Source organism: Hydra vulgaris, chromosome 09 (assembly GCF_038396675.1).
Source record: "Hydra vulgaris chromosome 09, alternate assembly HydraT2T_AEP".
Lineage (NCBI taxonomy): Eukaryota > Metazoa > Cnidaria > Hydrozoa > Anthoathecata > Hydridae > Hydra > Hydra vulgaris.
The window spans coordinates 35,530,998-35,557,827 of NC_088928.1; the positions used below are offsets into that span (position 1 = coordinate 35,530,998).

At 26.8% G+C, this 26,830-nt stretch overlaps 2 protein-coding genes across 3 annotated transcripts in view; one reads left to right on the plus strand and one right to left on the minus strand.

The window, feature by feature from the left end:
- Positions 1–1,137: 1,137 nt before the first annotated feature.
- LOC100207934 (CCR4-NOT transcription complex subunit 9) overlaps positions 1,138–26,830 on the minus strand; it is a 32,048-nt gene continuing 6,355 nt past the window's right edge. For both annotated transcript variants that reach the window (XM_065805524.1, XM_065805525.1), the window contains exons 3-10: positions 21,413–21,540; positions 12,630–12,750; positions 9,677–9,764; positions 9,168–9,274; positions 4,039–4,134; positions 1,900–1,998; positions 1,666–1,757; positions 1,138–1,498 (exon numbers count right to left, since the gene is read on the minus strand). In XM_065805524.1, coding sequence (XP_065661596.1) covers positions 1,324–1,498; positions 1,666–1,757; positions 1,900–1,998; positions 4,039–4,134; positions 9,168–9,274; positions 9,677–9,764; positions 12,630–12,750; positions 21,413–21,540 — 906 coding nt within the window. In that variant the 3' untranslated portion in view covers positions 1,138–1,323. The remainder of the gene's footprint in view (positions 1,499–1,665; positions 1,758–1,899; positions 1,999–4,038; positions 4,135–9,167; positions 9,275–9,676; positions 9,765–12,629; positions 12,751–21,412; positions 21,541–26,830) is intronic.
- LOC136084946 (uncharacterized) lies at positions 5,179–7,609 on the plus strand. Its single transcript, XM_065806347.1, has 2 exons — positions 5,179–5,340; positions 5,818–7,609. The coding sequence occupies exons 1-2, from the start codon at positions 5,204–5,206 to the stop codon at positions 7,607–7,609; spliced, it is 1,929 nt and encodes a 642-aa protein (XP_065662419.1). The 5' UTR covers positions 5,179–5,203.

Here is a 26,830-nt window from a genome sequence, read left to right on the forward strand (position 1 = left end):
TAGTAGTTATTTTATTTGAATATTACATATACAACTTATTGATTATCTTAAGTAACTTTCTATTTAATATTAGAAAAATGGAGTGGAAGCAAAAGGGTAAAGGATAAAAACCCTTTTTGGTTGGTTTTAAGTGTAGAAAATATACTTTTGGTGAATAAATATAAAAATGAACAAAAATGTGTGAAAAATTGAAATAGTGAAGAAAATTAAATGAAACAACAAAATTAAGAGAGCTCTCCGCAAATTTATCCTTTTTCCAGCAATGTTTTTTTTATACTTAGATTTGCGTACTTTTTTTGTAAACTAATTTAATACACCAATAATTCCACTTAAATTACCAAGACAGAATGAGCTTAGGCACTTAGCTGACATTTTGATTAAAGAATTTAAAAAAATTGTTGATGTGTAATTTATGAAATAAAATTTTTTTACAGTTTGTCACTTTATGGTCTCATGTAAAATGCACAAACATTAAATCGACAAGAAAATAATTGACATGAAGAAATCGAAACATAGTATTAACTTTAAAAACTGAGATATTTTAACCATTAATTTATTATACCGCTTGATAATTTGTAAAACGGTTAGAACTCTAGACTGCGCTACGAAACTGAACGATAGAGTTAAATGGCCTGTGGTTTAAAAGCTTTTACATTTAGTTTATTGGTAACAAAAGTCAATTTTGATTTAGCTTTCATTTAAATGTTTAGTTTACTAAACTTAGTGCTTCTTCTTTTGCTTCTTGACTAAAGTCAGCCAATGTACACGCATTTTTACGTACATGCACTTTTACAAACACGCACTGGGTCTTTCCCTAAAAAAGTATTCACGAGAAAAATATTGACCATTTATTTAATCGTCCTTTATTTGTCTAGGTAATTCCACACTATTCGAACATAGAGCAATCTGGCTTATTTTAAAAAAAAACTGCAAAAAAATTTTTAAACAAATTTTACTATTTATTTTATATATCAAACTTTCAACTTCCATTTTTGTTACATTTAAATTTAAAATATTTTTTACAAATTCAAATATGTAATTTGTTTCATTGATCTTCACTTTTACCAAAATCAAGCGCTAATGTTATTTGCAAAAAAAACATTCACTTTTTTAAATCTTCAAAAATAATTATGGTAATAGTATTAAAACAATTTGTTTATTTTTTAGACAAAGTTATTACACTCATAAAATATGACAAACATAATTTATGTTATTTTGAAAAACGTTTTTCATGATATATTTCAGTATTAATAAACTGCAATATCTTTAGATGTGCGAATATCTACTACAACTCACCGCAATTATCTTTGACTTAAAATGTTTTTAAGGAGGCATAGGAATGCCACGTTGATCACTTAAAGTTGGAGCAGGTACATCTTGAAGATTTTTCATAAGTTGCGAGAGCCATCTCTTAGTAGAAGTATCGTCCTTCAAACAATTTGCAAAAGTGTTGTCTTTAAGATACTCTGGTAAACATTGACGAAGTGCTTCACGAGCTCTTTGAAATAAAAAAATATTTTAACCAAATAAATTACTGACTTTAACTTAACACATTGTGTCTTAACTTATAACGTTTTCGAGAAAATAATTTACTAGTTTTTAAATGTTATAGTTACCTTAAAACAATAAATTTACATTTAATTAATTTTAGTATAAGCTAGAAACCTGGGGTTGTCTGAAAGTCGTAAATAGCATCTAACTACGTGTTTTAAAAGACGAGTGGAAGGTTCTTTGGCTAGCGCTATTACCATTTTCCCCTGAAAATAGGGAAAAAAAATTATGCAACAAATATAATCTTAAAGTAAAAATATTTATAGCATATAGCAATAATAATACGATATAATAATATATAAAATGTACAAAAAGAAACGTTAACAACATATATGTAACAATACGCACCAGTATCATAGCCACATGTGAAAATCTTTCATATGTTTGGCAAATATAAGAGAGACCAGTTTCATCAAGTAAAATTTTTTGAAGAATAAAAGTTGCGACCTATTGAAAAATGATCTACAATTAAAGTAGTGCATATATATACTACAATTAGTCAACATGTTGACTAATTGTAGTATATATATGCATTAATTGAACATGTATATATATGCATATATTACCAGATGTTTAATAAAGATCCGTAAAAATGTATATCTATGGTTTTAAAGCTATATACAAAATTTTTTTTGCAGAATTCTAATCACTTCATTAGTTCAAATAAATTTTTTTTTCTACCAATCTATAAGTTCCAACTTTTCCAATTTAAAACAATATCACTTTGCCTTTTATAAGATTCTTGTCAACTTTCTGGAATCATTTATTCTATTACAAAATGCCGAGCAGTTCTTTACCTAGACCTTTTTTTTTTTTAAATTATGATTGTTTTGGCTCAGTGTAATCTTCTGATCAGGTTAAAATAAGTATCATCTGTCACTGCGATACTCTTTAAAAAAAGGCATTAGTTGTTTACTAATCGATTGTATCTAAGTATTAACTTTTGATAATTGAAAACTGCTTAATCTTAATCAGAAAGGCACAACCAGACACAGCAACCAGAAAAGCATAAAGCAGAAAAGCGTTTGTCTAAACTTTATCATAACTCTAGTTTGCAACATAAATTTTTTTTTTACCTCGGCTAATTTTTACTAAACTCAATAATCTGAAGATTCATTTGCTTTTGTAATCTGAAGATTCATTTGCTTTTGTAATTTGAAGATTCATTTGCTTTAGTAATCCGAAAATTTTTTGTTTCAATTGAACAAAAACTTTTCTTATAGTGGACTGCAAAACTGTATAAGTTTTATGGCATTATTGTTGTGGATTTCTTTGAAACTCCTTTGCAAAGTCCTCAGTATGTAAAATGAAGGAAAAACAATTGTCATCAAGTGTCCTGTAAGCCAAAGCAAGGTGAATTTTATTATTTATGATGTACAGCATTTCTTAAAAATTCCATTCATGGCAATATTTCATTGGTTTTTTCATACAATTTTTCATAGTTATATTATTTTATGGCAATTTATGAATTTGGTCTTTTTCACAAGCCTTATGTGATAGAAGTACAAAATAATAAAATAACAAAAGATTGCTTCCAAGTATTGTTAAAAAAAATAATAACAACACCTGTTACCTTGATCCAGGCTTAATTAACATAAACCTGATAGGTCAACAAAGATTATTGTCCTAAAAAAGCTTCTGAAAAACCTGTTAAGATAAAAAAATTAAAGCTTAAACGTCCAAGAGATTAGTCACAGTTGTTGGTAAAATCCAAACCGGTAAAATACCTGATTTTTTGCAAACCAGTAAAATACAGACTTTTTTGCAAACTGGTAATATATCAACTTTTAGCAAACAGGTAAAATATCTACTTTTTTGCGTTATATTTAAAAGAACAGATTAAACAAACGCTAAAAATCTATTACATTATCAACTACTGATAAAAACATGATTCACAAAAATGTTTGCACTTTACCATTTATGCACCTCGTACCCATTGTTTCAACAATCAATTAGTAAAGTACAAAAAGCATAGAAAGTTGCATTGTTTTTAAAGCTGAAATAAATTATGTTATATTTTCAAACTTCAAAGTTTGGAAATGTGAAAATGTTTGGAAACTCAAAAAAAATAATGAAAAATACTCGTAATAAAAAAAAAAATAATTTGATTTCAAAAATTTTATTTAAAGAAACTATTATTAAAATGTTTTTTAACCAAAATTTTTAGAAATAAAAGATTTAGGAAGAAATTAAGATTTATTTATTATAAGTTCTTATGAGTTATTTCATATAAGTTACAAAAAAAAAAAAAAAAAAAACATTTTGTAAAAAAAAATATTAGGAGCCATAACTATTAAAAAATAAAATATAAATGAAAAACATGAGCACAAAGGGAAATCAAAACCAACCTATTTTACAGTGTTTTTTGTGCTTTTTGAAAAAAAAAAAACATTTCTGCTGTTGAAATCCATCAATTAAATATTCAAAACCAATGCTTAACACATAACAAACATAAAATTTAAAACACAAAAAATATTCAAAGCATACAGTTTTTGACAGTTCACTTCCTGCTTCCATAATTCTGAGACACAACGGAATAATTTCAGTAGACAGCAGGAAAGTTATAACTTCTTGATCATCAGTCTAGGGCAAATAAATTGAGAGATATTGTAAGTGATTGCTTTAATAAATTCATTTGTAAGTTTGAAATTTAATCTATATATATATATATATATATAACTCCTAACTGGTTGTCAGGAAGTTTTGTTGACAAAAAGTAAAAATTAAAATGCAAGACCAGAATTTTTTTTTGTTACTTGATAGACTGCCTGCCCAAACCAAACCCTCAGTCGATGTAGCAGCACTCCCTTGCGAGTCAGGCTATAAGATAGTCAATGTAGCAACACTCTATTGCGAGTCAGGCTATTTGTCAGTCGATGTAGCAGCACTCTGTTGCGAGTCAGGCTATTTGTCAGTTGATGTAGCAGCACTTTGTTGCGAGTCAGGCTATAAGATAGTCGATGTAGTAACACTCCCCGCATGATTTACAGTAAAAATAAATAAAAATAAAAACATTTTATTAAAAAAAATAAAAACAAAAACATTGCTTATTTTATTAAAAACATTCTGAATGTTTTTAAAAACATTCTGGTCAATTAAATTTGCGTTTTTGCTTTTGTTTTTTAAAAACGATTAATTTGTAATTAAATTAATGGTTTTTACTTTCTGACAACATGCAAATGTTGGACGAAAGTCAAAAGTAATTAAAAGTGATGTATTTGTTGGCATAAGAATCATTTTTTTCCTTCTGTACTCCTAAATGCAACAATCTCTCTCTCTCTCTCTTTCTCTCTCTCTCTCTATGTGTATATATATATATAATATATATATATATATATATATATATATATATATATATATATATATATATATATATATATATATATATATATATATATATATATATATATATATATATCGTCCCCTCAGTATTATCTTGTTCTGTCTACAAATTTTTTTTTTTGAAAAAACCAATTTTTATTGTTTAAAAAAGTATAATGTATTATTTCCACTTATCAATAAATTATTACCTTCTCTGCTTCGTCAAGATTTATTCAATTTGACTTTGTTCTAATTACAATTTTACGTATTTTGTTAGTTTTATCTTATTCTATTTCACTTTTTTAAAACATTTTAGTATTATAATGTTCTAATGCCCAAATCTGCAAATCAATGTTGTAGCGCAAGTCACGTGACTTTTTATTTTGATATTTTCAAAATGTCGTCAAGTAAGTTTATTGGTTTAGTTACAAAAGAAACAGTTGACTTTGAATTACTTAATACCGACTCGTAAGTAGTTTCTATTACTATGGTAATTTTAAAATTTGAAGATAAAAAGGAAAATTTTATTTTTCCGATAATTGGATTCCATTTTATGTTCTTTTAACGATAAAATAGTCAACTATTATATCATGCATTATCAACTATTATATAAATATCGTGCATTAAAGGGTTAAAATAACTTAAGACTAGCTCTCATGCACAGTACTAGTAGTTAACTAACTATAAATCTATATGTATAACTATATATATATATAACTATATGTATAACTATATATATTGTGCCTTTAAATAACTATATATATATTGTGCAAAGTCTTTAAGTAAGACTAAATTCTTTATATTATTTCCTAACTGTAAAAAAATAACTTATATTACCCTGCTAATTACGATGCTTATGAAATTCCAATTGTCATTAATTTTTGATTTTTTTTTAATATTATGTTGTTTTTAAATGTAGCTAAAGTTTACTTTTTATTTCTACAGTGTCGATTCAAGTTTCCACAATAAGCTACTACATACGGATTTAGAAATAGTTGTGCCAATAGAGCAACTCTCGACAAAAAAAAAGGTTGGACGTAAAAGAACCAGAAATCCAGATAGCTGGAAATGCAATGTCAATAAAAAAAGGCGTCAAGCTGGCCACGAGTATAAAAGCAGGAATAAAGTGATAAGAAGAAATAGAGAGATCAATAATGAGAAGGACTGTACTAACTGTAAATTTAAATGCCACATTTATTTTCTGCAAGAGCAACGGGAGTTACTATTTAACAAATTTTGGGGACTCAATGATGACCTCAAAGCACACTTTTATAGTGAAAATACAACACGTATTGTGAAAAAAACTAAACGAACACTTGCAATTTCATCGAGGCGGCAATACTCATTTGCCTACTTTTTTCACCTGGCAGGGATTCCCATCAGAGTTTGCAAACCTTTCTTTTTAAACACTCTTGACATAAGCCAACAAAGAATTTCATATTTTTATAAACATTTCCAAACAGATACAAACACGCCTACCCCAAGAAAACAAGGTAAACATACAAAAAAGAAAATTCCTGACGCGGTCAGAGATGGCGTTAGGAAACACACATATAGTATTCCGGTTATAGACTCGCACTATTGCCGTGCTAATACAAATAGAAAATACTTTGAGTCTGAATTGTCTATTAGTCGACTGTATGAGCTTTACCAAGACTTTTGTCAGCAAAAACGATTTCAACCGGCTAAAAAGTACTTATACTCTGAAATTTTTTTAACTGAGTTCAATATTTCTTTCCAGCAAAGAAAAAAAGATAGGTGTGATAAGTGTGAAATTTTTAAAATCAAAAGTGCTGAAGGTATTTTAAGTGATTGTGAACGGGCTCAGCATCTAAGTCATATTGAACAAAAAGAAGATGCACGCGAAGAGCGCAAAAAAGACAGACAGTCAGGACATCCTGTTCTCTGTTTTGATTTACAAAATGTTTTAACAGTTCCCAAGGCTGAGATATCCAACTTTATTTATCTTAGGAAGCTGTCTGTTTATAACATGACAGCACATCTTTCTTTAGATAAAGATGTTTATTGTTGTATCTGGTCTGAAAGCCAATCTGGCAGAGCCGGAAATGATTTGGCATCTGCAATCCTACAAATTTTAGAATCTGTGCTTACCACCCATCCACAACTTAAGAACCTCATTTTATGGTCAGATTCTTGCGTTCCGCAAAATAGAAACAGTATTATGAGCACGGCAATAAAGCATTTTTTAAATGCTCATCCTGATGTTGAATCTATCACTCAAAAGTTTTCTGCAAGCGGACATGGCTGTGTTCAAGAGGTTGATGCGGTTCATAGCAGCATTGACCAAAAATTAAAAAAAACTGAGGTATACAGTCCACTGGGTCTGATCAGAATACTAAAGTCTGTTAGGCGACAGAAACCTTTCAATATCCTGCAGATGAAAGATGTTGATTTTTTAAATATTCAAGCTAGAGCTAAAAGCTATAACTTTACCAAAGTGCCCTTTACTCAAGTAAAGCAATTAAAATACTATTCCAATCATATTTTTACTATTTTATTTAAAACAAAACATGCAGACGGCTTCACCTCAGTTTTTGCAGGTGCCCAATCATTAAGAAAAAAGAAATCTACAGCATATCCCATAACTGCACCAAAATTGTCAATTCAGACCAAAAAAAGCCACTTACTTTCAAAAGAAAAGAATGAAGATATTAAAAAAATGATGCCCTACATGCCTGAGATTGATAGAAATTATATGGCAACTCTTTGTGTTTAGTAATTCATGTGCATCTCCCATGTACTTTTCTTAACTATTTTTATGTCTTAATATAATTGTTTCATGAAAAAAAATATGTTTTACTTGAACACAACCAAATAATGTCTAAAACAGGGGTGGATCCAGGTCATTGTACTAGGGGGGAGGGGGTTATATGACCAAAAAAAACGATTTTTTCAGCTAAAACCACTGTTTTATTTGATCATTTTTCTAACTAAGTTCAATAATTCTTTCCGGCAAAGAAAAAAAGATAGGTGTAATTAGTGTAAATTTTTTAAAATCAAAAGTGCTGAAGGTACTTTAAATGATTGTGAACAGGCTCAGCATCTAAGTCATATTGAACAAAAATAAGATGCACGCGAAGAGCGTAAAAAATGCTTATAAATTAGTTTACTAATAAATATATTAAATGTGTATATAACTAACTTTTTTTTGCCAAAAATTCAAATGTTGCAAAATAATATTTTGTGTTTTTATTTTTTTTTTAATTTCTATCAATAATATTTTGAAGATTGATAATTCTTAAGATGGGGGGAGGGGGGGGAGGGATACTCCCATCTTTGTATCCGTCCTTGGTAAGAAATACATTCAAAACATTCACCAAATAAGACATTTGTGCATGTTTGGACAAACTATAATTAAAAAAACCCAAAGAAATTGACATAGAACATTATACAATTTTTGTATTTTGTAAAGTTTGTCAGTAATTTGTTCTACCTCAAAAGTCAAAAATCATTTTTTTAAACACTAAATACACAATAATTTTCTAAAAATGGTTTATAAGGGTATTATATATTGACCTTGACAATTTTATAATAACAAAATTTGGTGCAAAGTTTATTTTGAACATTTTTAGGGCTTTTGAAAATTCAAATGCCTTTTTTTCAAAACCATAGTTTAGCGACATAGAACAAGATAATACTGAGGGGACGATATATATACATTTATATATAAATTGTCGCATTTGGGAGTAAAAATGATTCTTATGCCAACAAATAAGTTGCTTTTAATTACTTTTGACTTTCGTCCAACATTTCCATGTTGTCAGAAAGTTAAAATCATTAATTTAATTACAAATTAATCATTTTTTTTAAAAACCGCAAAAACGGAAATTTAATTGACCAGAATGTCTTTAAAAACATTCTGAATGTTTTTAATACTATAAACAATTTTTTTATTTTAATTTTTTTTAATAAAATGTTTTTATTTTAATTTTTTTATTGTAAATTATATGCGGAGTGTTGCTACGTCGACTATCTTATAGCCTGACTCGCAACGGAGTGCTACTACATCGACTGACAAATAGCCTGACTTGCAATGGAGTGCTGCTACATCGACTGACAAATAGCCTGACTTGCAATGGAGTGCTGCTATATCGACTATCTTATAGTCTGACTCGCAAGGGAGTGCTGCTACATCGACTGAGGGTTTGGTTGGGGCAGGCAGTCTATCAATTTAAAAAAATAATTCCGGTCTTGCATTTTAATTTTTTTTTTGTGTCAACAAAATACGGATTTTTTTTATGTCAGCAACAACAAAAACAAATAAAAGTTAATACCTTTACTAGAGCTCCAACAACTCCTAGACTGGTCAACCGCAAATATTCAAATGGTCTTGTTTTACTTGTGGTGTGTAAGAATGGATAGAGAAACAATGGAATTTGAGCTTGAGTTGAAAAATTAAAAATGAATATAAAATGCTGAGTTTTGCAAAAACTCAGAGTTTTTTAAAAATTGTTACTTACTAAGACAATCTTATTAAATAACATGTTAAAAACAACAATATTTTTATAAGAATCAGTGTTTAAAATCTATTTCATTTCGAAAGACAAAATATTAATATACTTAGTCTCAAAAATCCCTTTAAAAAATGTGCTTTTCAAATAAGCAAAATTCACTTTTCATATTGAAAACAAAGGTAAACAAAAAGTTTTTTTTGTTAATTATAATTATAAAGTTTTTGTAGCTTGTTTGAGAACTACTCTAATACTTTTTTTAAATACATTAAAAAAAAAAAACTTTTACTAACAACAATTCAGCATAGTTTAAGTTAATTTAAGAATAAAACCTTGCAAAAATGGTGATCTGGTTTCTTGATGGGATGCCACACACTGAAGAAGTGCCAATGCATTGCAGACTCGGTTTGATTGGTGAGCCTAAAAGTGAATTAAGGCAATTTTCGTAGAACATGGAAAATTTTAATAATAAAAGATTGAGTATAAGAAGCTTGAATAATGTTGTTGGTTTTAAGTGAATCAAAAAAATGATTTAATCTGTGAAACATATCTGAAGGCCTAACCTGTTGTAAAAATTTTTTTGAATTGCTCCATAATGTCAAATTTAAATAAGAAAACAAGGAAACATTTGCCATTTGTGCACTGCACTTCTTCATTAATGAACTTAAAAATATACTTTGGTTTGTTTATATTTTTTATAATAAATTTTTTTCCTATTAACTATTTTTCTAATTTATTCTATTTATTTTCAATTTGCATTTTTGTAACTACTTTTTTTATACTTTTCATTTTTGAAAACAAAGATTTTACCAATACCATTTATAATAAAGTAAACTATATTTTTATATATATATTTTTTAAATTTAAAGTAATCTATCTTTTTATATTTTTGCTTCTTCACGCCTAATATAAAAGCAACTTTTTATACTAGCCCTTTCTCCAACACCAACACTTTCTCCAACACCAACACTTTCTCCAACACCAACACTTTCTCCAACACCAACACTTTCTCCAACACCAACACTTTCTCCAACACCAACACTTTCTCCAACACCAACACTTTCTCCAACACCAACACTTTCTCCAACACCAACACTTTCTCCAACACCAATATTGGCAAATAAAACCCTATTCTAACTAATCACACCTCCACTAATTGATGAATCAGAGAAGGCCTTTCATATAAAATCTTCAGCTGAAGATTTTATATCAAAGGCCTTCTGTGTTAGAGAAAATTTTTTTTAAATATTTGTCAAAATTTAAATAATAAATATATTTTACTCATCTTAGTTTGAATAGTTTTTCTTTTGTTACCTGGAACATTTACTCATATATATATATATATATATATATATATATATATATATATATATATATATATATATATATATATATATATATATATATATATATATATATAGATCTGAAGAGCTGCTATAAATAACTCCGTTTGAATAATTTATTGCAATTTGAATAATTTTTTAACATTTTTAAAGAAATTTTGCCTTGAAAATACTTTGAAATTTATGTGTTCTGGCAAAATGTTTGTTGTATTATTATACAATTATTTAAAACATTAGAAATTTAGATTTTTATGGAATTAAGAAAAACTTTTTATAAAAAATTAATATGTAAAAGATGTATTTAGTTTATATTAAAAATAAATAAAAGCAAAAACATTTTCAAAAGTAAAAACTATATTTTTTTTTACTTTAGGCTAGTGTAAAATTTTATACTATTATGAATATTTTATTAAAAATTTTTATCTCTCATCTTTAAAAACTTAACCTAAATAAAATCACTATTTTACTCACACTACAAATCTGTTTATAGAATTGTTTGAGGAACCATTTTTTTAATTAACAAAAATAAAACTATGAATTTTCTAATCATTGTCAGTGGAAAAAATTTTCAAAAAAGATTCTTGGAAAAAGTATTTGCTATATAGTTGGCAAAGACTCACATAATATAACTGAAGCAAACTTTCTTAGACCAATGATTGTTTTGTAAAAGATTTTTTTTTGCAAACTTTTATGCATGTGCAAAACATGTGCAAAACATCTTCACATCTACAAAAAAAAGTCTGAGTTTTACAAATTTTGTCTTTTTATTTAAAAATTTTTTTTGTATTTGATAATTATATTGATAAATGCATGCTGATAATGTTGGTTTTATGTATGAAAATTTGTTAGGTGCTACTTTTTACACATATTCAACCAGCTTACAGATTTAATCCATTTTTTGCAGTTTATTTCTTATATAGGTGCATATCTATTAATCTAAAATTGGAAAAAAATAATAATAATAAAAACAACTGTCAATTCAACAATATATAATATGGTATACTTATGTAAAAATACAAAATGATGAACACGTAAGTGACCCTTATATGAAAAAATAAGCAATCTATTCTACTATTTTGTGCCCATAATTAGTTTGATTTAATGATAGGAGTATAGAATCATACTTGTAAGAAGTCTGTACCAGGTTAATTTTTTTTCAAGATAGGTCTATTTATAATATAGTTTAGCCTGGCTATAAATTGACAATTATCACATTAAATGACAATTATAATAAAATGATTGCTCAGCCAAAAGATGGCAAAAATTATGCATAAATTAATTTTATATATTAAACATTTTTAACTGATATTTTTCATTAAATAAAATGACATTACTTAAATTTAAAGTTTTTGTTTCTGATTCACTGTTTGATATTCTGAAAACAAAAATTTTAGGTTTTGCTTCTGATCCACTGTGTGATATTCTGAAAACAAAAATTTTAGGTTTTGCTTCTGATCCACTTTTAAGAGCAAGATTTATTTGTTGAAAATTTATAAAAATAATACAGATTGAAAATAATATTATTAAATAATATAATTTGAGAATCAAAAAAATTGACAAAGTTTAAAGTATAAAGTTTAGAAATGCTTTTTTGCCTTTTTTTAAAAAACTTTTTATCAGCAAAATTGTCACATTTTTGAAATGTCAAACTGTTACACAAGTAATTGAGCACCTGACTCAAATAAGCCTATTTCTAAAACTAGTTTATTTTATTTGAAAAATATTCTCTTGGGAGTATTGATTTATGGCATTTTGCTCCATTTCCAGTCAAATTTTTTTGTATACAAATTTCTAGACAAGATATGCATCAAACGTCAAAAAATTAAAGCATAATGAAATTAACATTTTACCAAGATCAAAAATTATTCTTGCATAAGAATTTTTCAACAAAATTTATTTTTTAAAATTTAAATATTTTACATAAATTTAAAAATTTTCTTACTGTTAGACTAGGAGGGTTGACCATAGGGTATATATTAACGATTTCTTGCAATAGAGCTGCTATTGTACCGAAAGAATGCCAGAGCATTGGAGCAAGATCAGCAACAACTTCACGCTTTTTACTAAGTTAATACAAAAGTCAAAGTATAAATTTCATTACTAAATTTGACTTCAAATGTCTAATGACATTTGACATCATGACATTATGTCATAACATTATGAAATCATAATTGCAAATGTCATTAGACATTTGCCATCATTATTTCATGTTATGACATGAAAGATTTGTTGGGTCACGGCCCTGGAAGATTTGTTGTGACCCTAGTATTATCAAAGAAAATGTTTTTCAAGAGTAGGTCACGTTGGATTATAAAAACAAAGTGAAAAATTTCAAAAATAATAATTTGATATAATTATTACTATATAAGATTTTAATGAATAAATATGGTTTTTAAATAGAAATGAAAAAATTGTATTTTTTCATTACAAGCATTTTTTTTTTTTTGACAACAATTTTCATTTTCAATATGCTTTTTATAAAACCAAATGCTTTTTATTTTTATAAAAATTTACTTAGAAAAAAATGCAAATGATGAAATTTAAATTTTAACAATGTGTAAATATGTTTGGAAATATTGAGCAGCCATAGCGCAGTGGTTAGTGCGCATGCCTCAAAATCTGGAGACCCGTGGTTCAATACCGCGTATGGGAAAGTTTTATAACATTGGTAAGAAAGAAAGGCATGAGCTTCCTTTCAAATGCACTTTCGTGGTGCTCTGTGATAAACCGTAAGGACTTATTTTTTTTAGGTGTCATAAAGCACCTAAAGTAAATAAATTTATAAAAAAAAAAAGTTATGTATATTGAGTAAAGTTACATTTACTTGTATTACACTTTTTTGTTATGCGACAAAATTTTATAACAAGGCCTGTCTCATTAAATAAATAAATATATATCAGACCTTGTTTTAAAGTGTTAAGCGAAGAGCATTTTTTAAGCTTGAAGCAAAGATCATAAAAACATAATTTAATTCTGATATATGATTTAATTTAATATATGATTTAATTTAAAACTAATTTAATAAAAATATATAATTTTATTTTGATAAAAAAAATAATAACAATTATTTAACTTTGATTTAAAAAATATTTAATTATATTTAAGTTTATTTTAAGTTAATTTTAAGTATATTTAAAATTAAAGTTAATGCTTGGGTTTAACTTAACTGCCAAATCTATTTAATAATTATTAAATATTGTTCAATTTTTAAAATTTATTTGTTCTTAAAAAAAAAAAAGCTCATTTTTATTGCAATTGTTTTTTCGGTTTTCTTTCCGAAAAATTTTTTTTAACTCAAAATTAAATTTTAAATAAAAGGCTGCATCAAAAGTTTGCACAAAATGTAACTTTTTTTTTTTTAATGCAAGTTAAATCGCAGCAATTATTTTTAATAAATGATATATTCAGCGATATAATTTTAATAATAAAATAATAAACTTTAAATAAATAAAGTAAATAAACTGACATAATTTTTTTTTATTTGTTACTCTCTAATTTTTTTTTAGTAAAAAATCATTTGTAGTTGCAAAGCCGCAATTAAAAATTTAAGAAATGATTATTTTAAAAACTTTAAAATTTATCGTATTTTTATTCATTTATGCAAATCTTGAGAAGAGAAAAAAATTTGTTAATATCAAACATTTTTAAAAATGCAATGTTAAATTTAATAATTTAATATCAAAAATAAAAAAAATAAAAGATAAACATTCCTTTATTAATAATAATAATAATATATTAATAATAATAATAAAAAAGCTGTTAAAAAACATTTAACTCATTTTGCGGTAATTCATATTAATGCAGTAATTTAAAAAAGTTAATGTCTTAAAAAAATAAAAATAATTTTATGATGTCAATTATCGTGTTAAGCTAATGCATTAGGCATTTTTTATTTAAAACAAGACCTTAGGGTGTTTCATATTTTATTAATTTTTGAAATAAACTCGTGAATCAATATATAAATTTACCATTTATATGAAAATAAGTTTAAGTAAAAAAATATATATATATATATATATAATTTTTAGGGTCCCCGCCAGTTTGATTTTGGGCAAAAATGTTGGGTGTTTTAAATGCCTGGCAGGGACCTTAAAAATTATCCTATAAAATTTTTTACTCTTTTAAATAATATATGTTGGATTGAATATTAATTACATACACGGTGTGTCCCAAAAATAACCGAACTTCATATTTAAATCATATAACATGCAGCGCCATCCATTGATAATTTGCAGCATGAAAAAGATACATTCATCCTCTTTCAAACGCACCTACATTCATGTAAATCGAATGACAGATGTGAAAGTTACAGTCATTTCAATAAAAGAAAAACGCGTCCTAATGTTACAAAACGAAAATGAAACAAAGAGCGAATACAAAATTTTGTGTTAAACTTGAAAAAAAATTATACGAATTGATTAAAAAAGTTTATGGTGATGATTGTATGAGTCGTACTCAAGTTTATACGTAGTTTACACGATTTAAAAATGGTCGTGAGGATTTAAATGACGATCTGAGGCCAGGTCGTCCAGAAGCTAGTAATCATACTGAATTGGTGGAAAAAATCCGTGAAATCATTGGTATCAATGCAAATTTTACTACGAGAATGTTGGCTGAGGAATTAAATACAAGTAAAAACACTTTTTGGAGAATTTTAACTTAAGATTTGTGTAAAAGAAAGGTATGTGCGCGTTTTGTTCCACATGAATTAAATGAAGACCAAAAAATCGCTTGTGTGGAGCATTGCAAAGACATTGTTGAAACTGTTGAAAACGATCCAGACTTTCGTGATTCGATCATAACTGGTGATGAGTCATGGTGTTTTAAATATGACACTGAGCGTCAATCTACTGAATGGAAGTCCAAAGGCGAGCTAAAACCAAAAAAATTGCGTTTCAAGAAGTCTCGAATCAAGACAATATTGATTACTTTTTATGATTTGAAGGGTATTGTCCACAAGGAATTTGTTCCAGAAGGTCGAACTGTTAATAGAGGAAAAACTATTTAGGCGTTTTAGATCGTTTGTGGAAAAGAATTTGTCGTGTTAGACCTGAATATCCAGCAGGAAAACAACTGTTTTTATTGCACGACAATGCACCACCTCACAAGACCAAAAAAGTGAACGAACTTTTGATGAAAAAATGGATTTCTCTCATCAACCACCCTCCATATTTGCCTGATCTATCACCATGTGACTATTTTCTATTTCCAAAACTGAAAACCAAGATGAAAGGAGCATTTTATGATAATATCCCAGCCATTCAAGCAGCTGTAACTGAGATGCTGAAGAACATTCCTATAAATGACATAAAAAAATCTATGCATGCGCTGGTTGATCGTGCCAAACGTTGTATTGAGTCTGATGGAACCTATTTTGAATAAATAATAACTTTCAATGATGATATAATGTGTGTTTTATTTTATATCCAAAAAGTTCGGTTATTTTTGGGATACACCGTGTAAAAGGAGCATGTTGAAAAAATTAAGATACACCTCCCAGTTATAAAATATGCCACCTAGTTATAAAATAGGTTTTTGTAAAAAAAACAAAATTTATTTTTTAACTAATTTCAGAAGATTCTGAAGAATAATTTCTTAATTTTTTCAACATGCTTCTTATATATATATATATATATATATACATATATATATATATATATATATATATATATATATATATATATATATATATATATATATATATATATATATATAATATATATATATATATATATATATATATATATATATATATATATATATATATATATATGGTAAACAAGGGTACATTCAATTCATTTAAAAATATCATCATCAACAAACCATACTTATCCTAATGCTAAAAGTCTACAAATTTTTATGAAGAAAGGTAAGTTCTTCTACATGCTCTGATAGAAGACTGCAGCGTTTAATGGAAATGATGTTCCCAGATGTTGAGTTCAGACGCTCTGAATTGACACATTATAATGCTTTAATGTAATTATACAGCAACTTTTTGAAGCGTTTTAATATGATTTTACAGCAACACTTTGAATACCGAACTTTAGGTTCAAAATTCAAATTATTCGATTAACTAAAAAACTCATAATACATAATAAATATTAAACTGAGGCTGTAAATAAGATTTTAATAGAATTGAACATTCCACAATCAAAAGATGGCTATACATTGAAAGACTTTTGAAAACAGAGTAATTACTAAGCATTAGCTAAGTCAGAACGACAGAAAACTTCTCAACAAGATAATGTCATAGTGACATTCAGGCCTTGTTTTAAATAAAATGGCTTAGCAGATTAGCTTGTCATGATTTTGATGTCATAAAATTATCTTTATTATTTTTAATTTAAGGATATTAACATTTTTCATTACTGCAATGAAATAAATTACTGCAAAACAAGTTTACTAATTAAGAAAAACAAATCTAGAAGTGTTATTTTCTAAATGTTCATATTGTGAAATGTCTATTTTGCTTTAATTTTTTATTTTTTTAATATTAAATAATTAAATTTATAATTAAATTCTTTATTAACATTTATCGTATAAATATTCACATGCTTGCTAGATTATTTTGATTAACATAAAATGCTGTCCAACGGTTTATTACATGGTCTGGTGTGTATATATCCCTGGGAATAAGAGTCAGCATTCGATAATGCTGACCTAAAATTGTCTGCAGTCATTGATTTACTTGTCGACCTTGTTTCTATGCTGTTATTATGAAACCTGTGTTGAAAATTTTATGTTGACCATATATATATACAACAGTGCACTCATTCCACTACAACAGCAAAGTAGCTCTTTATACTTCTTAAATTTTTTTTCAACATCTTCGCTTCCAACAAGGCTGCAAGCAACCACTAATTAGAGTTGGAAGTTACTGGAAGAGAAAACATTGATTGAAGATTGCAACATTACATTGATTTGATAATGGTTGGAGGTTGGGCGCAAGAAAAGGTCGAACTATGTTTACAATGCGTTTTTGTACCTTGTCTAAAAGAGAAAGGGCAACATTGGAAGATCCGCCCCAGATATGGCAACAGTATTCCATACAAGGATGGATTTGAGATTTATAGAGATAAAGAATAGAATACGGAGTAAGAAAGTGTTGAGTACGATAAAGAGATGCAACCTTAGCAGATGCTAATTTTGCAATGAATTTGATATATGGTTTCCAAGAAAGATCGGAAGAGTTAATTCTAAAAGGTGGAGGGTAGATGACTCGTTTAGTACATCACCATTCATAAATATAGGAAGATCTAAATTATTGCGGTAATGATTGGCTGAAAAAAATTGAGTTTTTTCTGAATTAAAGTTCACCAGCAACTGTGAGCCCCATGCTGTAGCAGAAGCGAGATCCTTTTCAAGCTTAAATGTCCCCTCCAAGTGATCAGAGAGTGTTGGCTTCTTATCAAGACAAGAATAAATGGTAGTATCTTCAGCGAACAATGTCACCTTTGATGTGAGAATATCTGGAAGAGGTTTAATGTAAATTAAAAAGAGCATAGGGCCAAATATAGAACCTTGAAGTTACAGGATATGAAGAAGAGTGCTGTCGATCGAGGACAACTTTTATACTACAATTGGAAAGGAAGGATTCAATCATCTTAAAGTTGTTACCTGATACACCATAAGAAGAAAGTTCATGGAGAAGACCAGCATCCAAAACTTTATCAAAAGCTTTAGAAATGTCAAGATGGCTTTTTTGTGTTTTATAGTTTTTGGTACTTTAGTCATTTTTAAATTTGTTAAAGAACTTGACTCAAAGCACAGATAGTACTCAGTATACTATTTAATAACTAGTGATGTGCCATCAGCTAATGCCAGTTGTGACTAATAATAGGTTTAATGTATTTATTTAAGGGTATTATAATAATATTAAGGATTTAAATTACATATTTAACATGTACCTATTCATCAGAAGTGATTCGACCTACTAGCCTATGCTATTGGTAACCAACAACCAATTAATCGACTTAACTATTGACCGATTAATCTGCCGATGACATCGGTTGGCTTAATAGCCAATACCGATGCATCGGCATTGGCCGATGTATTGGTATTGGCTATTAAGCCAAACCAAATTGGTGCATAGGGACACCTTATATATGCAAGTTCTAATATTAAGATATTACCTTTATATACATACATTAAATCCTATAATTAGCCTCAATCAGCCTTTGCCGATGGCACATCACTATTAATAATCAAAGTAATTGGCTCATTACTATTAATAAACTCTAAGCCGTGACAAAGGGCTCCAAATGTGGCTTTGACAATACACACCAAAAGTACGAACAGAGACACCATCCATACGCCATATGGCACTGCTAGTACTCTGATATTTTACAGATGTTGATGGAATCAGCCTCTCTGCGAGCTACCACAGAGTTCGGGAAACCTAACTACCAACCGGCCCCAGAACCATAAAACTGAGTTTTAGAGCTGTACCCTCATTAGGAGTTAATAGAATGAGTTGCCTAGTCATAAAAACAGAGACACAAGCAAAACACATGGATTGAGTCAAGAAGATCCAGCATTTAACATCCTAAACTGGAAACAATGTATTATAAATACATCTGCACCACCCTAATAGATGAAGGAGTGCGAGGCTGGTCAACAGCTAGAATCTGTTTACCCCTTAATTTCTTGTATATTGTTAGGCAATTCAACATCTGAGCGCGTAATATAGATAATCGATAAAACAAGGCTAAAGAAAAAAGATCTGCGGTTTTATGCTGACAAAATAGTTTGAGGTGTATGTTCTTCCATCATTTAACTGGTGACTTAAAATACAATTATTTTTTATTTGTTTATTTCAAAAAGTAGTACCACAGCTTAACAACAGTACCAAAAATATTTTTTTGAGATTTTTTTTTTAGAGATAATTTGATTCAAAAATTAAGGCCATTTTGTAACCCAAATGGTCATTTTATAACCCAAATTTTATAACCCCAAAAAAATTTATATATATTTTTGAAAGTAACTAGTGTTTTTTTGATTTAATAACAAAATCAATTACAGCATTACACTACCCTAATAGTGTGCATATTTTTGAATAGTAAGCATTAATCACACACAAAAATCTGCCTCCCACCAAAAAGTTAACTTTGAAAAAATTTTTTATTAGCACTTGTCAATTTTCAAGACTTAACTTGTCAATTTTCAAGACAGAAATTTAGTTTTTAAAATCAGTTTATTGTTTTGGAAAACCCTTTTTGCATTACCATCAAATAAAATTTTTAAAAAAGTACCGTCACAGAATTATTATGTCAAAGGTGAGTTGTTTCCTAGTCATAAAAATTCTATTTACTATAGTTTTTATTGGTATTATATTCTTAGTTTTAAATAATAATGGTCTTATTTATTGTTACTTTTGTAAAAGAACGGAAAGATTGATGAGATTCTTAAAAATGTTAACACGTTCAAAACCTCAAAAGTCGTACAAAAAAAAAATTTTTGGGTTCAAAAGTTGCATAAGTTTTTGTCTAATAATAATATAACGATAAATTTGTTATTTTTTTACTGTTAATGCTCTAACTTATGGAGTTTGTTTTGTTTTCATTTTATATTTAAAAAAAAAATGTTGAAGTGCCTAATAATGTTTGCGGTTACCTAACTGCAATTTTTTCAAATAATATTAGTGCTTAATATTATTTGAAAAAATTACGGTTAGGTAACTGCAATTTTTTCAAAACTAATTATAGTTAAACAAACACATAATAAAACAAAAATGCATGTGCTTATAAGTTTTTATTGATTTAATATTGAAGAATAAATCAATGATTAAACTTTTTGCTCTCAATGTTTTGATATATTTATTTTAAAAAACTATGATGTTAAATTAATAAAAAAATGGTTAATATTTTCATATTTCTTGACACTTTTGATTATTAAAATGATCGTTTTTTAATCAGGATTATTTCTTCTTTGACAAGCTGCCTTAGTTCTCTAATACCATAATGCTATCATTGAGCATACCGCAATTCATGGATAAGCATTGATCAAATAATGATAGTTACTGTGCTAAAAATTTATTTCACGCTTGAGCTTGATTAAGAAATCGCCAAGATAATCAATATAAATTTTAAAAAATTAGGAAACTTTGACTCTTTGAATAAGAATGTTGATCTCCAAATTATTTTTATCTGATCATTGCATACCATCGCTTTAAGATTGGTTCTTGCATGAATCAAAAATAATTTTCATTCTTGAACAACTAACTTTTTATTGGAATTGGAATGTTCCAATGCAGAAAACAGCAGAAGTATTTTAAATTTAATTATTCTGAAGTTTCAATTTATTATAGTAATTCTCTATTTGCATTTCACTAAAGCAATTTCTTTTCAAATTGCTTTTTCAAGTGTGCTTAGTTAGAATAGTAAACATTCCACTCTAGAAATTAGCTGTAACAACATCAAACCATTCAATATACTAGTGCAAAAAAGAAAAATGCGTTCTATTCTCTCATATAATGAGAGAATAGAACGCATTTTTCTTTTTTGTACTAATATATTAAATGGTTTTTTTACTCTCATTATAAACTGAATGTATATATATATAAAATATAAGGTGTATATATAGAAAAATTAAAACCTCCTAATTTCTAAAGGAGTAACATATTTATGGCATAGAGAAACTGTGTAAGCTTTTTATATTGTTTTAACAAAGTTTACATATTTGCAAACTTATAAAGCTTTCTTTGTAACACTAAGAAACCAAACATACCTTAATTCTAACAGAGCGTGCTCCCTTGTTTCAGGACTTGCTAACTCAAGGATCCATTGATAAACATGTTCACGGTCTGCAGTAGATAGCTGAGTGGTCCCTGCGTGCTGCACAGCTGTACTAAACCTCTAAAAAAAATTCTAGAAGAATTTTAAACACCACCACCCCCAAAAAAATAATTTAAATAGCTAATAAAATCTATGGAAAACAACTACAGCTTTGTTAACAAAATATTTTAACAGCATAATTTTAATCAAAATTTCTCTGCTTTTTTAAAATGAAAAAGATAATCTTATTATTAATTAGGTAGACTTTACTATAAGAAATTAATTTAAAATACAAAGTAAAGAAAGTGCAACATATATGCGCTTGTTATATATGCACTTAAATCTATTAGATAAACAGGTGAAAAGTTGAGATCAAAGAAAAAGAAAAAACTGTTTAATCTTGAAGAAAATTAATAATTACTTTTGTAAAGCTTACAAATACTTTGTTTACAAAACTTTTATAACATTTCCCAGCTAAAGAAAAATAAATTTTTTTCCAGTCTATATATAAAATACAAAGCCCAACTTTGTATTGCAAAATCTATTTGGAATTAACTTTGCATTGCAAAATCCAAAATGCCAAAATAATCAACAAGAATTATCATTTAACAACTGAACATTGAAAACTAACAACTTTATCTAGTTAGCAATAAATTTTGATTACTCATTAATAACATCTAATTATTTTAAGTTATTAAAAAATGAAACTAGAAAGAATTCAACTGAAAAAAAAATTGAGCTGGTGCTGGTAAACCAAGATTATTTCATTAGCAGAGATTAAAAAAAATACTTTACAGAAGTTGACACAAGATGAAATGGGTTTGATGTGATGGTTCAAATATTATTTGACTAAAAAATTGGTTTAGATAAAAAATAATTATAAAATACTTTTGTTAAATTTTTTTAATTCATGCGAAAATTGCATAAAATACAAACTTGAACAACAAAAGCTTTTATTTCAGATATGAATAGAAAATAATAAACTAAAAAAATAAAAAACTTAACAAATGATAAAATAAATAAAGATAAACCAGAAAAAATAAAAGCATAAAATTATGTCATTTTCAATTTAAAAGTATTTCACTTCATAAAATTTAGAAAAGATCAAAGTTTTAAAGCTATCTAATTCAAGCTTAACTTATTTTAAAATTTAATTATTTGAAAATTTGAAATTTTGATAAGTTCTAATGTCTACTAAGCAAATAAAACATTAAAAAAAAAAACTTTTTTCTAAATTTTTTAAAATAAGTTTTAAATTATAAAAATTTTTAGGTTTGAACTATTAAAACTTCTAAATTAAAAATATAATTTTATGCTTTAATTTTTACTAGTTTGTCTTTTATTTGTTTTATCATTTGTTAAGATTGTGTTTCTTTTTTCAGTTTATGGTTTGTTTATTTTTAATTTCCTCTTCAGTTTAGTTTGATTTTTAAGGGCATTTTTAAAATATGCAAATTATCAAAACTATCAAAAAGATTATATGCATGGTCATATAAGGCGTGCAACCGCATATCTCTTACGAAAAGGCCTGCATATATATTTTCAACTTAGAATTTTACAAATATCATTTATTTAATATGGATATTACTTTAATGTGAATTTTAGTGTCATACAATTCTCTTTTTATTATTATTTTTTTTTAATGAATGAAATTATTTTTTTTTAATGAAAATTAACTTTTTTTAATTATCACAATACAAAAAATTATCGCAAAACAAGTTCAATGGAAAAATTATCTCAATTAGCAAATGCAGAAATGTTATTAAATAAATGTTGTTTTTTTTTGTCTTGTAATTGTGGCTTTTGGAAATATTAATGGTTTTTTATTTTTAAAAAGATAATAACAAACAAAAAATATTACTTACTGCCAAAATAAAAACTCCAGTTAATTACTTTACCATCAACTTTATTGTGACAAGCAACATTAAAGGGAGAAAAGAAGACAAAACAAAAAAATTTTGATAAAAATAAGCCCATTTTTTTTAAAGAAATAGTAAAATTTATTATATATGTAAATAGCGCTTATATTTAACGTAATTGTCATTCAAACTTTTGTGAGAAATCTTTTTATATAATCATCGTTTAAACTTTTTCATAAAATTAATTATTGCTTTTATCATACACTTAAATGATACCTTTTCATTTATTTAAATGTTAAAAATAATAAAATATTGCTTAAACAAAATCGTTTAAAGCAAATGTAATATTGCTAAATGTGTATATAAATTGTGCGCTACTTAATGCTTGAAAACAAGACCTGATAAAATAGAAGAAATTGCAAAAGAACTCTTTCATTTAAAGTTCAATTACCAATGCGTTTCAAATAATTTGTTCTACACATGCTAAGAGTTTTTATTATTATTAAAAGTGTAACAGCTTGGACCAAGGTAAAAGTAGATACTTCACTATAGCAGCTTTTTTTTTCTATTTAATTTTTTTTTTGTTATGTATAGATGAATGTATTTTATAAAATATTCAACGTATTGGCTTTAATTTCTTTAGAAATAACTTTTCTCTTCATTTTTTGATGTTTTATTTTTTCTAAAACATTTTCATGTCAATGGTGATAAGAAAGAACTTAGGGGATTCATCATTGATTGACATTCATCATTGATTTTTTACTTATTTGAAGTATGTATGTATGTATGTATGTATGTATGTATGTATGTATGTATGTATGTATGTATGTATGTATGTATGTATGTATGTATGTATGTATGTACCTATATACCTATATACATATGTATGTATTTATGTATGTATGTAAGCATTATGTATATCAGGGTGTTAGCTAGCCCAATGGTGCCGCGTATAACGCAGAATTCCCAATGGGCTTAAAATTCCCAAAAGTCAATGACCTTTTTTTTTTTAAGAGTGTTTTTTTGAGTTTTTTAGGACCCTTGCAAGAAAATTCCCAACATTTTCTAGAACTACAACAATAAAAATTCCCAATACAGCAAAAGCGTGGTATAAAATTTATTTCTGGCTAACGCCCTGTATATACACCCCGTGTTATGAGATTTTGTTGCATAATGGAAAAGCATAAGGTGAGTACATATATTTTATTCAATAAACACTATTAAATAGTTAAAAGTTAAATTACTTTAGTTGTGTATCTTAAAGTATCACATTATAATTAAATTTAGAACCACAATAAAAATCATTTTAAGTTTTATCTTATAAAATATTTATAAAATATCTTTAAATTAAAGATTGTTATAAAGAAAAACTATCAATTAAATTTAAATATGTTGTTTGAAAAAAAAAAAAATTCCTTATTTTAAAAAACTAATACATATTTAAACTTTAACTACTTATACCCCATTCACACCAAAAATTGTTAAAACAAGTTTTAACAGTGGTGAAACTGTCAAAACAAGTTTTAACATTGGCGTTATAAACATTTTATATTTTTGCAATGGTTGAATTTCTTAACAGTTAAAAAAAAAACAATGAATAAAAACTATCAACAATTTTTGAACATTTTGGCTTCAACAAAATCTTTGCATACTACTCATAAAGCGTGGAAAATAAAAAATTTAAGGCAACCAGCAAGCACAAGGAATTGACGGTTAATTATTTTTTTGGATGATCAAAATTTTTTTTTTTTAATTTTTATCTTAGCAATAGTTCTTTAAGACTGAACTTTATAAATACAAAAAAAGTTAATGCTTGAAAAATAATGAATTCATTTTATTTTAATAATTTTAATTTTAAATAAAATCAAAGATTTTTTCAAAAAAGTGCAAATGAGCAATTAATAATTTTCAATTTAATTAAAAATAATTTATTTCATTGCAATGACTTTGCAAATGGTGTGAAAAGATACGAGAAAAATAATTGGAAAAAAAACAAATTATAGTTGAGATAATGTTCTCAATTATATACAACAATTTTGAATAATAATAAAGTAAAAAAAAAATCTATGAAAAAAGAAAATTTTTAATAATCCTATTATAAAAAAAGAAGCGCAAATGCACAATTAGTAAAATAAAAATTTATCTATAAATAATTCAATCATTTATTTAGAATTTGTGACCAAACTTATGAGAAAATAAATAAAAAGATTTAAAGAAAAATAAAACAAATTGACTAAGATTTTTATTAAAATAACAAGCTAACACTGACAGATCCAGGGGGAGAATAGGGAGGAGGGGAAAAGGTATGCGACCCCCCCCCCCCCCTCAGAACTTATAACAAATTTGAATATCAAGGTTCAAAGTTGAACACCATTTAATAATAAACCAGGTCAGTACCCTACTCTTAAAGCTCAATAAGGCCTTGAATAAACTTTATTGATCTGCGCTCTTTTTATCATATTCTTATAAAAAGTTCTTAACATTGCATGAATTTTTTGTTCACTTTGATGTAACCATACAAAATTGATACCATTATATTGCTTTTTTTTTTCCTTTTGCTCACTTTTTTGTTTTAAGTTAAAAACTAGAGAAAATAGGTAAAAAGGTAAGTTTAAACAATATATAACAGATATATACTAGGCTACCCCAAACCCTGCAGGGGTCCAACAAATTTAAGGGGGCCTTATTCGCAAATTTAAAGGCCCTTTTTGTAAATACAAGGAGCTTTTTTTTTTTCTTCTTTCTTTCTGATTTTGGTATCAAAATCCCCCGGCCCCCCTTCCCAAAAAAAAGTTTCTGTATTTATCACTGTAAACTAAGAACTTCAATCATTTATAAAAAAAAAGGATTTTCACAATCAGTAAAATGAAAGTAATTTAAACAAGTGAAGCAAAAAAACTTAATAGATATAGTTTACATCATGAATAATATATTTGTTAACAAAGTGAATTAATGGGTTAAGGGTTGTTAAAGCCTTTCTATTAACATTAAAGTTTCTATTAACATGCAACTATTACTAAATAAAAATTTTAACAACAATAAATTAAATATATATTCAAACATATTTTAAGTAGTTGGATTAATATAAAGTTATTAATTCTTAATCATTAAATTATGGATAAAAAGTTAATTTAATGCAACGTTATAAAAACAATGGTAAAAACCAGGCAGTATTGAAAAAAAAAATATGTTTTTAAATCTTTTCCTGTTTAAACTTTTCGCTTTAATGACCCACTAGCAATTAGCATACTATAAACAACCACTAGCAAGTAGCATATCATAAACAACAAAACTATTTTAAACGCTTTTTCAAAATTTAAACGATTTAATGAAACTTTAGTATATGTATTTTCCAAATAACATCCTTATTACTTGTGAAACCTTGTTTTTTAAAACTCTTTTTTTATTAAAATATAAAAAAAAAATTTAACCGGTCAACCATAACCGGCAAGAATTCATTTTGGGAGGTCAAAATAGCAATTTTAGTCATTTCTGGCAGTCGTTGACCGTTG